Raw genomic sequence first — 14742 nt, forward strand, 5'->3', positions numbered from 1 at the left:
AATGCACAATAAAGAGGCTGCATTTGTTGGGCCTCGACCTTATGAAAGGTTCGACTATGTAGATCTTTTGGGCTAATTGCATTAATCTCCCCTGTAAAAAGTCTAAAAATCATAAAATTCCTAAAAAATATTAATAGGCTAATGCATCCTTCAGTTTTTTAAAATTTAGCACATTTCATCTCTATGTTATACAAACTCGGGCACATTCATACCCTCTCATAGGAGTTTTTATGCTAATTTTTTTAAAACATAGGGTCTAACATGCTATTAATTTTACACATGGTGTTTTATGCCTTTTAAACTTTTCACATGGAATGTGGATGCAATTAGCCCTAGATCTTTTTTCTCATCTCAGTCGCTTGAAGTGTTCTATGACTTCAACTTTTCTTAAACTGAGGTTTCCTTTTTCTTGTCACGTGAGATGAAAAAGATCTCTCATGTCTTTTGTGACTTGAATTTTATGTTATTAAAAATATTTTTAATATAATATGACATATTTTTTTAAAAAAAGATTTGCAACGGATTATAAGTTATTTCCAAATAGATCGATATTTTAGTCACGTCAATTTCAGCCACCTTCTAATCAGTTTCTTCGTCGAAAGTTGAATATTCCGATGATTGATGACCGAATTAGCCGTTTTTCAAAAGTAATTGTACCAAGATTAAACATGAAAAAACTACCATACCAAAGACAAAAAAGATAAGTTATTGGTTTCCATAAATTTAAATCATTATCAACCTTTGATATACAGAAGTAAGCATATTGTCCCCTGTTTTGAGTCCAAGTGGTCTTGTCGGAAAACAAAAAACTATCCTGGCTCTCACTTGATCGTTCCTATATTTCAGGCCATCGCATTTGACATGTCACCTACGTGAGTCACTCCTTATTATCCAGAATTCAAAACAGTATTTTGTGCAAAAACACGTCAATTTTCGGTCACATCATAATTTTCGTTTATGATCAATTTTGATTTTCACATGTTAAGAATATAACCAAAGTTTCACAAGATCATTGGTCAATATATGAAATGATATATTGATTGGTATGAAGCTCCACGTGCCCAAAAGTAGATTATATCATATCATTGTGAAGATATCTGAATTCCATTATGTCACAAATGGCTTCGTTTTTAGGAAACAGAGCCATGTTGGTGGTATCCGACCTTTTGGGTGAAATCTAAAACAAAATCACAAGGGTTTATAAAGTTTTCATTGTATTACACAACGAGTGACTCGAAAAATAACTAGAAAAAACTCGGACCCGATTCCAATCAGGTCTACGTCCCAAAATAGTAAGTTTGTTAACATGTCCACCAATGAATCTAATTCAATACCCTGGCTGAAAACAATCTACTCTTGTGTGTGTTGTATCTCTCCTCTTATCCATCGCTCCCTGACCTTCCTATATATAGTAATACAGTTGTTTTCCAAGAAAACACACAAACAAACATTGGATACGCACACAGGGACAGGGAGAGCTTTGTGTTTACGTACGTCTCATTGAAGGGGACCCCTCTGTCCCAACACAGCTTTCTTCACCTCATTTTCTCTCAATCTTTCTCATTGGATTTCATCACAGATTTGAGGTAATATTTAAGTACAAATTATGGGTTGTTGTTTGTACTTGAAAAATATTAAATTCTATACATTCACGTTCATGCATAAAAAAAAGGTTAGTCTTTTTCTTGCATGATTATCCGTGGAGAATATGGGCCTTTTCTAGCTTATGTTAAGAATCAGGATTCCAGTTTTCGCCCTTTTTTGCTTCATTGATTTGTTGATTAAATTTGTGAATACAGCAAGAGATCGATCTACCAGAGCATTCTGGTTCTGGTTTTGGTTTTGGGAGGAATGGGAATGGCATTCGCCTGTTCATTGGAGGATCTGGATGGCCGGCTGGTAAGATCAGTCAGTTTTGGAGGAAACAACACGAGGATTGCTTCATCTGTTGGTTTTAACGTTGGAGATTCGAAATTGAAAGCTTTCGGTTCTGGCAGTATGATCCTTGAAGGATCACTTAGCTTTAAGAGGAGGGGATTGGAGCCCAAAATCTCCGTCCAGGCTCCGGAAGAGCGAGCGTCGATCAGCTTGACAAGCAGCTACAAGTTGCCCATACTCAAGAAGCCACTGCCGTATTCCGACAATGACAGACATCTGGCTGCTGTGAGGCTGCAGAAAACATACAAGAGTTTTCGGACCCGAAGGCAACTTGCAGATTGTGCAGTTCTGGTGGAGCAAAGATGGTACCTGCCCTTTATGCTTTAGCTAATATAACATGGCATTCTAGTATGCTCCTGATCATTTGGAATGTCTGTCATTTAGGTGGAAGCTTTTGGATTTTGCTGAGCTCAAACGTAGTTCTGTGTCGTTTTTCGACATCGAGAGACCTGAAACGGCTATTTCACGTTGGTCGAGAGCAAGAACAAAAGCTGCCAAGGTGTTGTGTGTACGCTTACTCTCTGCACTTCGTTGTTTTTCAGATATCTTAAAGGCTCTTGCTCCATTCATGTTAGGTGGGGAAAGGTTTGTCAATAGCTGATAATGCCCGGAAACTGGCTTTGCAGCATTGGCTTGAGGCGGTAAGCGTCTGTGTTTCGGGTTATTTTCAATGGATGATGTTCATTTATGAAATCATAGTATTTCTATTTTGTGCTTTTAGATTGATCCTAGACACCGCTATGGCCACAACCTACAATTCTACTACATCAATTGGCTCCATTGTGACAGCAACCCTTCTTCTACTGGTAAATTTCACGTACTACAAAGTGAAGTTTCATTTGTCTAGGGTAGTGTTTATAAATTCTCAACTTCTACGAGCAGTTTCCAAACATTTCATTAGCTAAGAACTTCTACGTGCAATTTCCAAACATTTCATTAGCTAAGAAGTAAGAACTTCGAAGTGCAATTTCCAAACATTTCATTAGCTAAGAACTTCGAAGCACTTAAAATAAGATCTTACGAACACTATCTACATCTATCTATGACAGACAGTTTATTTTGAACTTCAGGCTGGACATTGGAGACGGTAAAGAAGTAAATATAGAGAGATGCCATAGATCAAAACTTCAACAACAGTGTATCAAGTACCTTGGCCCGGTAAGCTGCACAACCTCGTGTAGAAGTTTTTGATTTTGCATTTTTGCTGAACATATATTCATGTTGCACAATCTCTTAGATTCGACGCATCCCTGGAACCTCAACATGGCTAATGTAAAATAGCATAGAATTGCCTTTTCTCTTGACTAGATTGAATCGAGCAAATTACTACCTTTTCAACTTTACAGATGGAGAGACGTGCATATGAAGTTATCATAAGTACTGGGAAGCTAATGTACAAAGAATGTGGCAAAATTTTGGACACAAGGGAGGGGCCAGAAGATGTGAAATGGATCTTTGTGCTCAGTGTGTCCAAAATCTTGTACGTGGGACAGAAGAATAAGGGCACTTTTCAACATTCCAGTTTTTTAGCAGGAGGTGCAACATTATCTGCTGGACGACTAGTTGTAGAAGACGGTGTTCTGAAGGTAAAGAATGTTAACACATCGTCATCTCTTTTTTTTTTTTCCTTTTGTTTCCTCTTTCCTGTGAATGTATTCATCTCCCATAAATATAGACGCACACATTCTCGTGTATTTTAATTTTCTTAGCCCAAAAACACATTTTCCCTTCTTACATATTCAATATAATCATTACATTTAGTTGACTGAAAAATAGATATTTAAACCTTCAAATAAAATCATCCAATAATTAATTTCAGTAACAGTTCAGTGTTCCCAAAACAAAGCCTCGCAAGCCAATCCCTTTTTTTTTCTTTAATTGGTAATGTTGACTAATTGCAAAGGTTTAGGTGACATGAAATGTATGATCTGTTGTTTTGGACACAGGCAGTTTGGCCACACAGTGGACATTACCTTCCAACAGAAGAAAACTTTGAGGAATTCATGGCCTTTCTTTTGCAGAACAATGTTGATCTCAGTGTTGTTCAAGTAAGATCCATTATGCTCTTTGGTGGTTCTCTTATCAAACGTGGGGAAAAAACAAAAACAAAAACAAAAACAAACTAATTTCGAGTATGTTGCAGAAAGCACCGAGTGATGAACTTGAAGTTTGTGTTGGCCTGCGTAGTGGCGTATCAGCACCAGATTTCAGGTTTGCTGGAGACCTCGAGATTAAAAACGAAAACATAGAGAAGTACTCAAAGCAAAAACATACAAAGGATGATGAAAAAATGCTACCCCGAATATCAAGATGGTCCAGGAAACTACAGTCAAAAATCGCTCTCCTTCAAATCCCAAAGAGGGAGGAGGGGGTAGAGTTGTTCAGGACGCCAAAACCAGGGTCTCCTTATGCTCTGGAGAGTCCACTGGATGATGGATATGAGACAGCAGACGAATACCTTTCAGACTCAGAGTTCTCATTCTCCAAGCAAAACTTATTCGATCAAGATACAGATGAAGAGGACTATGAAAAACACGTCCCACAAGAAAAGATAATAAAGAGGATAAACTCACACAAAGGGATGAAGTCCTATCAGCTGGCTTATCAATTGTCATGCAGATGGACCACAGGAGCTGGACCGCGAATTGGATGTGTCAGGGATTATCCTTCAGAGCTCCAGTTCCGTGTGCTAGAAGAGGTATGCTTGTCTCCTAGAAGTGCCTTGTCATCACCTCTTAGAAGTGCAAGACCAGCTGTTACTGTGGGAGGAAATCTTACTCCTACCAACACCACTGCATGTAGAAAGAAAAGTCCACTGGCAATAGAATCATCATAATTCATCCACGCAAAAGAGGCGGAAGAATTGGTGTCATTGACAAGTGCAGTCTTGGGAATGGAAAACATCGTCTCTTAATTTGTGAATTTGTTTTTTATTCCATCTATCCATGATTGCCTTCGCAAAATTTTCCTAATGTATAAATACTGTAGAAATTTGTAGGTCGGATAGGCAGGAGTTTGCTGGTGTTTGACCCTTTAGCTAAAAACTGTATCTGCCATCATCTAGTTTAGTTTTTATTAAGAACTAGTATGGAACATAGAATTGTCCTATTCAACACAATATATTCCAAGTATGAAACATATCTGTTTAGAAGTGCTACTTCCCATCCTCACTAAATTCCAAGTGGAATACCAGCTCCAACTTTAACATATCATGTTGAATTAAAAGCTATATATAAATTTATTAGGTTATGTACATGATGATTAAATTCTATAAAGTATTGTTTGATGTGGTTGATAAGATTATCATTGAACGCACACTACACCAAACACAATATAATCACATTACATAAATTACCCATATCTATCATTTTTCTATCACTCTGTTATACATCCACATCTTACGATCAGATCACATCACATACCACAAAATATGTAAATGTTTAACAAAAACTATCAGTCTTATTTGAAACGTTTATCTCGTTTGGATTAGACGATGACGTTTTCTTGAAAAAAAAAAAAAATACATACAGATTTATATGGTTGATTATAAAATAATTAAATTATATAAATACTTAACAATAATTCATAATAATATATATTTTGATAAATGAAAAATGAAATTGCCATTTTGTCCGTGTAGAGAACCGCAAGTTGAATCCTATACCATAGATGGAATGACAAGTGTAGTTTACTAAACCTCCTCAATGTCGATAAAAGAAAACCGATTGGATAACAATACATACCATTTGAATTTGGTAGTGATTTTCCACAACCATCAATACTCCACATATTTGATGAACCAGAATGACTGGTATAACTGCATTCCCTCCAGCAGCAGTAAGGTTTCCTGTTCACTCCAACAATTCCCATCCACATCCCTGTAATATATCATAAAACTGGCCTTCATTTTAGGAAAACCAGTAGTGACAAATTGTTAACTAAATGCCTCAATGGTCCACATAAAAAGAAATGAAAACATAAAAATGACCTGAAGTGAGAATTCCGTAATTTTAAAAAATAAAAAGAACTGACCATTATAAGTATTGATTTATCCACTTTTATCACTATGAAATAAGTGTACAGATATAATCATCGTATACATCATAATACACAATTTTTGAGATATGGTAGCTTGCGATTTTTATCTAAATTTAGACATTACATTATAAACTAACTTATAGGATGAAGAAATGCCAGCCGATCACTCACTCTACAATTGGATATATGTGAGACACCCATTTTTGATATCATGTTGACCGGAGTAAAATTAAGATATCTCAAACATAGAACTTCCACCATGATGGGAAAAGCTAAGTGAAGATGTCATATAGAAGTATGTCTAAAGGCTTAATGCGATAAGTGATAAGTGCTACCTTGTCAATAACAAAATCTACTCATGCCACTTGCAGCATCCTCCAACAGAACCCCTGATAAAGCTGAACTATTTCAGGGTATGTCTGCTCTCGCCATTCCGTGCAACCCTCTCTACTTCCACAATTCCAAGCACCGCTGAATTTGGCCAATTAAACACTCTTTAATCCCAATTGAGAAATCACAAATTTTCAAGCCATTGTCATCCAAATATTGAATCTCTTGTGTGGTATCTGAGCAGTCCTATATGACCTCCGACTGCGAGGATCACATTCAGTTTCTAGTGGGCTGGGTCCAGATCAGGGTTGTCATCATCTTCTTTGTCCTCAATGAATGGGATCTCATTAATAGCCCTTTCTTGGCTCAAGGATGGTTTCACCTTGATTAGATCTTTTACCTGATTCTCCAAACCACTTTCAATGAGGCCGCAGAAGCTATTGTAGAAACTCATTCTCCATCCAACTTTAGGGCATCATACACTAGCAATTAAACTAAAAAGAAAAACTTTAATCGGACCTCATGTTATTTGGCTAACTGCAGTCAGAAACCCCTGGGCTGTCACATGTATCTCACGTCCTGAGCCTATGGAACTGTTGGACACTAGAGTTTTCCCGCGATACACTGAGTTTGTAGCTTGAAACCTTTTTTTTTTTTGATAGGACGATAAGTGTAGCTTGAAACTATATTATATACTCGATGTGCAGGTCTTATATGGGGCTCTTTCTTGGCTCAAGGATGGTTTTACCTTGATCATCTCTTTCACACGATTCTCGATACCACTTTCAACAAGCACACAAAAGCCCTTTTCTAGCAAATCCATCTTCCCGTTTGACTCTAGGGCATCACATACTAACTTATACGTATACTCCCTAGGAATTGAACCTCCCTCGACAAGCTCAACCAAGAAATCCCTTGCCTCGACCACCCTCCCCACTTCACATAAGGCATGAATTATAGGTGTATATGAACTTGAATTTGGTACCCCATGATTCCTTTTTTGCATAATTCTCAACATCTCAATAGCCTTTTCAATCTCATTCACTACGCTGTAGTATCTAATGACGGAATTATAAGTAATTGTATTAGGTACACATTCTCTTCTAGACATTTCATCCAACAATTCCAGTGCCCTCCCAATCCTATTAGTCTTACAACAACCATTGATCAGAGAATTGTAAGTCACGACATCTGGAACAAACCCTTTAAACAACATTAATCGGAACAAATGATTGGCTTCCCACATACGTCTACGTGTAGCTTTTCGACACCCAGTTTCCATGGCATACCTACAATAAGAACTAATCAAAACTGTGTATGTGAAGGCATCAGGGGGGCATCGAAACCCAGGCAACTCCATTTGTTCCAGCAAGAATCTTGCTTTTTTGAAAAAACCAACTTGACAGAGGGCGTAAATTACAGTATTGTAAGCATACACGTCAGGCTTGCAATGAAATTGCTTCATCCTATAAAATGCTGACAAAGCCTCATTCACTAAACCTTCATCCCCTAAAGCTTTGATCAAGCACGTCATGGTTGCAGTTGTTACAAGATTGCATTTTTCTGACCTCCTCGACATGTTTTTCAAGAAATCCCACATTAAATTCAATCTATTCCCTTTGACTAGAACAAGAGCCATCTCCTTGCACGTTTGCTCATTGTGTTGAAACCTGAAATGGGTTTCAACCCAATAGTAAAACTCCAGTGCCTTTTCCAGTCCATGATTCACTTTCTTGGGGTCTCTATGAGCTGCAGGGCCAAGAATCAGAGAACCCTTTTTGTATTTAACTGATTCTTGCTTGAGGTTCCTTTGTTTGAGTGTGGAGCGGTGGCGGGAGGGCTTTTGCCGGCCGATGGATCTGAAGGATTGAAACAGGTGTAATGGGATCAACCTGAGGACCTGAATAACGCTTTCTGGGGTCCAAATGAGGTGTTGGTGAGGAAGAGCGGTGTTGAAGGGCTTGTTTTGGATTATTGCTTGCAGAAGTTGTTTCGCGATGGTACTAGTTTGGGTGGAAACACGGCGGCGGAGCGGCGGCGGCAATTGAAACATAAAGAAACCGAGTGGTGTCTCGGAGCAGGGCCTCGGTGGTGTTGACGCAGATTTGACTCAAGATACCGATCGGTACATGGGAATGGGAAGTATAATCTACAAAATTGTACCGGGGAAATTAGGGAAAAGGCACATCGCAAATTTGTATTTTAAAAAAGAGTTATTATCTCCTTTAAAATTTTAATACACATCTTTAATTTTGATTTTTAAAAAAATTAGCACACTCGTCCCTTCATATGAGTGATTATTGTGCACGCGCCCTCATGTGATTGGACAAAGATTTTGATATTTTTTTGCACCAAATACACCTATAAAATATTAAAAATACATTTTTGACCCCTGTGAAAATAATTTTTAAATCTATTCAACCCATAATATATAGTTTTTAATAAAATCCAATTATAAATATTTAGAAAATATTTTTTGTTTTATTAATTTTTTATTTTTTATTTTAAATGTATTATCATTAATTAATTGTTTTCTAAAAATATTATTAATTTATCATTTATCATTATTTTATTAAACTCACTTCGTATTTCCAAATTTTCCATTAAACATGCATTCATAAACAAGTATTTAAATAATTTCAAATACCAAAATATTGAACTAAACCGATAAGTTCAAACATATTGTTTTTTCGATTTAGGACTATATATTATTGAATCAAAATTTAAATTTTTCGAGAATATGCATTGCACAATTTGTAATAAATAATAAAAAAATAGCATGCTTATATAATTCTAAATCGAAAAAGTAACATTCATGAACTTATCATTTGGTTCAATATTTTGGTATTTTTAGATATTTAAATTTTTTTTTATGAATCATGTTTAATGGAGAAGTTGAAAACACAAAGTGATTTGATAAAATCATGATAACGATATAAAGTAATAATTTTTTTAAAAAATAAATTAATTATAAATTATAAATAAAAATAAAAAATAAAAATAAATAAAATTATAATTAAAAATGTTTGAAAAATATTTTATAATTAGATCTTAATAAATATTGTGTATTATTATTTAATGCAAATTCTGCAATGCATTTTAAAAAATTTAGATTTTTGGTTCAAAAATCTATAATCCTAAATTGAAAAGTAATATGCATGAAATTATCATTTTGATTTAATATTTTGGTACTTTTAGGTATTTAAATCTTGTTTATGAATGCATTTTTAATGGAAAAGTTGGGAACAAGAAGAAAGTTTAATAAAGTAATGATAACAAGATAAAATAATAATATTTTTTAAAAAATAATTATATTATCATAATAAATTAAAAATTAAAAATAAAATTAATAAAACGAAAAGTGTTTGCTAAATATTTTATAATTATATTTTAATAACAATTGTGTATTATGAGTTGAATAGATTTAAAGATTATTTTCACAGGGGTCAAATATGCATTTTTAATATTTCAAAGGGGTATTTGGTGCCAAAAAAATATCAAAATCTTTGCCCAGTCGCATGAGGGGCGCGTGCGCAACAATCACCCATCTGAAGGGGCGGGTGTGCTAATTTTTTAAAAGGTCGGGGTTGAAGATGCCTATTAAAATTTCACATGAAAGAAGTGTGTATTTTCAATATTTCACAGGGGTGTTTGATGCAAATAACTCTTTTAAAAAATAACACTCGGTTTTGAAATGTCCCTTTTATCCCCATTTTAAATCTTTTTTATTTAATTTCTTTTTTCTACTTTTTACCCTAACTTCTTTCAAAGTCTTTCCAATTCAATCTAACGTCTCTGAAACAGATTAGAAGAGCATCATCCATCCGACTCTCCCGATAGAAAGAAAGCCAAGTAGAGCTCGAAGAAGAGACGCCTAAGGGATCCGAATTCTGACATAAATTGGAACGTTTGAACTCACTTTAGTGGAGTTATTCGCTTCCTGGGAATGCTGAATAATTACTCCATCGAAACCCATCAGTTCACCATAGCCGATCGAGTCCACTCGGAACGACTACAAAATCTCTGCTAGCCTGATGCCACTTCCGCAAAGACAAGGCATAGTTCACTACACACTAGTGCCATAAGTTCTCTAGCCTCCGAATTACTCCAGTGACCCAGTTTGTGGAATTATGCATCAAAGCTACAGGGCCGCTGATGTCTCAGCTTCAGGCCACCATGCTAGCTATTGAAATTGACTGCAATTCGATCCAGGTTTTGTTTTGTTTCATTTTCTCTCAGCTTCATCGGTTTCAACGAGCTTGAGGGGGTATTTCGTTTATTTCACCCTTTCTCTCAGAGTTGATTGCTTTTTTTTTTTGGTAGTTTTGTCTCAATTTCGGTGTTTTGAACATTGTAGCCTTGGTTTAGTAAATTGTATCACTGGTATTTCAGTTCGTTTTATTCGAGAGTGTTAGTTGGAACTTGGTAGATGCAAACCAATGATTAATATGTTTTCTTCTCATTCTCCAGTATTTTTTTCGAGCTATTTTGAATAGGATTTATTTGTTGTTTATTCTCTTACTTTACATAGTCGGTGAAGGATTCACCAGGTTGGTATTCTTGATTTTTGCCTTTTGGTTTCCTTATGTTCTACTTTGGAAAAGTAGTCTGCTAGTCTTGCGAAAGAGGAAGAAAGGGAGTCCGGGACTATTCCTCGCCCCAAATTGTTGGAGATTTCTTCTTCTTCGGTGTTCAAGAATCAACATTAACATTGATTAATATGTTAATTTAGTTCTCTTTTGCAAGTCATTTATAAAATTGTTTATGCGTGAGTTCAATTCTTAGATATGATTATCTTTACTATGGATATTTTATGAGTGATGTTGAACTAATATAATTTTTTCTCCTCTTTAGGTGACCGACCGTTATTCTCTTAGTTCCATTGAAATTATCCATCAATCAATGGTCTAGTTCATTGATCAAGGACCATTTAAACATCGAACGACAAACCATACATTTAAAGTTTATAACAAAATGGCAGATGAAGAAGTTTGTAAGTCTATATTTTTATATTATTTTTATAGACTTTTTAATTTTAATTATAATTTATTTTTGTGGAATTGTTTTATTTCTAAACTCGCTTACATGTCTGTAAGTAATAAATGAATAAACTATTTGTGGTTTTGTGGAGAAATCGTGTTCAAAAATTTATTTTTTCATTATATTTGTAAAATATTATGTTTTTATGTCATTTATATTTTTTATTTATTTTGAGCATAGGTAAAATCGAAGCCTCAGTTATCGAGAAAAAAACACTTTGAATGCAAGTTAAGTTTAAACTCTCATTTCAAAAATATATCAGAGACGATCATTGAATGTCTGAATGATGCGGAGATGATGAATATGGCTGATGGAACTCAATTTGGTAATTTAATCAAGTATGCGAGAGATTACAATTTATCCAGTCAGATCATATGGTTCTTAATGGCTAGACATTCATGTATTTCTACTAGTGATGAGTTGTGGATGATTGTGAATCAACGACCTTTGAGATTTTCAAAAATGAAGTATGCACTTATAACTAGGCTTGATTGTTCGGAAGACTTTCCTGTAGTTACAGAGACGATGAAATTTTGATATAGATATTTTGGTGGAAATGAAAAGGTATATATTGAGGAGGTGGCAGAAAAGCTGAAGGAGATAAAAAAAAAACACCGGAAAGTACTATAAATTTGGAAAGGCTGAAATTAGCTTGTTTGTACTTTGGTGTTGCTGTTCTTTGGCCAGTTTGTAACGCCCCAAATTAATCTTAACTGAGTTTATTGCTATAATAGAACATTATAGAATTCAAGAGCCGATTTGATTTTGATCAGGGTCTATTTTATAATTTTCGAAAATTTCAGGGACTAAAACGCAAAAATGGAATTTGTTATATTATTTGGTCTTGGAATTGTGATAACTAAGTCTCATTGTCTTCTCCTTCATCCCCTCCAACATGCTCCCTCCATTGAAGACGCCCCAAGAGATCTTCAAGCTTTGTGATTTCATTTTTCGGTCGATCCATCCGTTAGAATTTATTTTCGAAAGAAGATTCGCGATCCCAGCAGCGAGAGATTCGTTCTATCGTAAGTATTTCTCCGATCAGTTATACTTCAATTTCCGGATGTTGTTAGAATCGAATGAGTTTCGATTATGTTGTTCTTGAGCTAGTTCTTATCGTTTATTCTCAGTCGGTTTTGAAATATAGTCTTTAACATCAACGTAAATATACCATTATATGGTAAATAGTTATAACTCTTGAATTTCATCACCTTTTTATATCACATGACTCAGTCGCCTTCGGTCGCTCTTGCTCTATTTTACACTAGTTTTAAAATTTATAGTCTTTAACATCAACGTAAGTATATCATTATATGATAAATAGTTATAACTCGTGAATTACATCACATAAAATGATTGCAATAGTTATAATTGTCAAACTACATGAAATAAAGATTTGATTCACCACTTTAAAAAACAATATTTTCTACTACATCAAGTGGTGTTACGAGTACATGTCGACTTATAATTTCCAACATCATTGCATATACTGCATTTGTTCTTTCGTTGTCGTCCAAACTCTCCAGTAGATGGCCTTCTTTGTTTATTTGGTCTTCCTCGCTTTGGCTTGAAGTGAGGAGGCAACACTTCCAAAATAGAAATATTTTCGTGAATCTTCCAATCTCTTTGATGAGGCACAGAGTAAATGGTACCCGAGTAGGCTTGGCGCCACATATGCACGAGGTAATAAGGTGAACACAATTCGTAGATATCATAATTTGCAAGATGATAAGCTGCTAATGCGTGCTTACAAGGGATTTTATCACATTGGAACACACAACAACTACACAAATAGGTGGAGAAATCAACCACTTCATCCGTATCATCGCCAACTACATGATATTTAGAATAATTCAATTGAGTTACCTTTAGGCACTGTGACTCATTAAACCTGGTTCGCAAAATCAACTCTATCAATGGAATTAACTTTGTTCTGCTTGAGGCTAACTATGCCGATGTGCGGTGTTTATTGAACCAAACTGAAACCATACTTTGAAGTGCATTCAACATCGCTATGATTGGCAACTCTCTTTCCTCGGACAATCTAGAATTTATCGACTCAGCTCCATTAGTTGTCATAATATCATATCGGTTACCTCGACAGAAAGCTCTAGACCATTTGTCCGGTGAAGTGCTTTTATCAAGATATGCAGTCACACTCGGGTATTGATTTTTCAACTTCTCGTACAACATGTTAAACTCAGATATTTTGCATGCATAAGCAGTCTTCATGAACAACTCAGCTCCACCGCATTTTTTACCACAATGGGTAGCAATATTTTGTGAAAGGTGCCATGTACAATGTAGATGATGTGAATGTTTGTACACCGCGGCAACTGCAGCGATAATGGCAACATGTCTATCAGAGATAATTACCAAATCACGATCATCTGGAATCAATTCATGCAATTTCTCCAAAAACCAAGTCCATGACATTTCATTCTCCGAGTCAACGACAGCCCATGCAATGGAGTATTGATATAAATCTCTATCTTGGGCTATCGTAAGAAGTAAAACACCCCTATATTTTGCTTTCAAAAAAGTACCATAAATTGCTATAACTTTTCGCATTCTACGAAATCCATGAATGCATACCCCATAAGCCAGGAACATGTATTTAAATCTTCCACTAGAGTCGATCTCCAAATGAGTTACGGTATCTTTGTTCACCTGCTTAACAACAAATAAATAAGCTGCCATGATTCTGTAGCTCTCTTCCGGATCTCCTCTCAAATGATTAAGAGCAAGTTGTTTGCACATCCAAGCTTTGTAGTAGCTAACACCAAGCCCTTTATTCTGCATCATCTTCATTACAGTTTTTGGTGCAGGGATGATTTGTTGCCCTTTAAAATTTTCTACCAACGCATCTGCAACTACAGCAGAAGTTGTTTGTCGATGTCTTCTTCGTTTGCCAGAAAGGTCAAAGGTGTGTGTGTTACAATAAATTCGAATTTGAAACTGAGTTGAATTTTTTTTTTTTTTTTTTTTTGTGTTGCTCGTACTCTCCAACTGCATTTTTTTGTAATGCATCTCACTATATAAATTTTTTTCGTCGACCTTTCAACCCATGTTTCAAATGAAGCATTCAGATAAATCTTTGTCAATTTTTTCTTAAATTCAGCCTTACTGCTGAACTCTTGACCAACTGATAAATTCGATTCATCGGTAAATGAATATGCACCGACACCATTACTGATTTCCAACAAATTTTGTGTGCTCACTTCTACTATATCAGAGTGATGATAATCAACATGTGGACTTTGTGTTCTTGGTCGATCGAAATCATCATTTTGATTAAAGGTTTCATTGTAATTATCTTCTTCAACCATTAAATCTTTCGTTGTCGCAGACAATTCGATACCATCTTGAATAAAAGTACAATCAAAATATTTATCA

General features: G+C 35.4%; 2 protein-coding genes and 1 pseudogene across 2 annotated transcripts; 1 reads left to right on the forward strand and 2 right to left on the reverse strand.

Annotated features, from left to right (window-relative positions):
- Positions 1-1479: 1479 nt before the first annotated feature.
- LOC140886893 (IQ domain-containing protein IQM6-like) lies at positions 1480-5353 on the forward strand (annotated as a pseudogene).
- Positions 5354-6947: 1594 nt separating this feature from the next.
- Positions 6948-8403, reverse strand: LOC140886894 (pentatricopeptide repeat-containing protein At1g77405-like). Its single transcript, XM_073293801.1, has one exon. It carries the CDS (start codon positions 8357-8359, stop codon positions 6995-6997), a length of 1365 nt encoding a protein of 454 aa, XP_073149902.1. The 5' UTR covers positions 8360-8403; the 3' UTR covers positions 6948-6994.
- A 4377-nt stretch (positions 8404-12780) lies between these two features.
- LOC140888527 (protein FAR1-RELATED SEQUENCE 4-like) lies at positions 12781-14157 on the reverse strand. Its single transcript, XM_073296216.1, has 2 exons — positions 13338-14157; positions 12781-13178 (listed from the first exon to the last, which is right to left on the reverse strand). Exons 1-2 carry the CDS (start codon positions 14155-14157, stop codon positions 12781-12783), a joined length of 1218 nt encoding a protein of 405 aa, XP_073152317.1.
- Between the last annotated feature and the right edge of the window lie 585 nt (positions 14158-14742).

This window comes from Henckelia pumila, chromosome 3 (genome assembly GCF_033568475.1).
Source record: "Henckelia pumila isolate YLH828 chromosome 3, ASM3356847v2, whole genome shotgun sequence".
NCBI lineage: Eukaryota > Viridiplantae > Streptophyta > Magnoliopsida > Lamiales > Gesneriaceae > Henckelia > Henckelia pumila.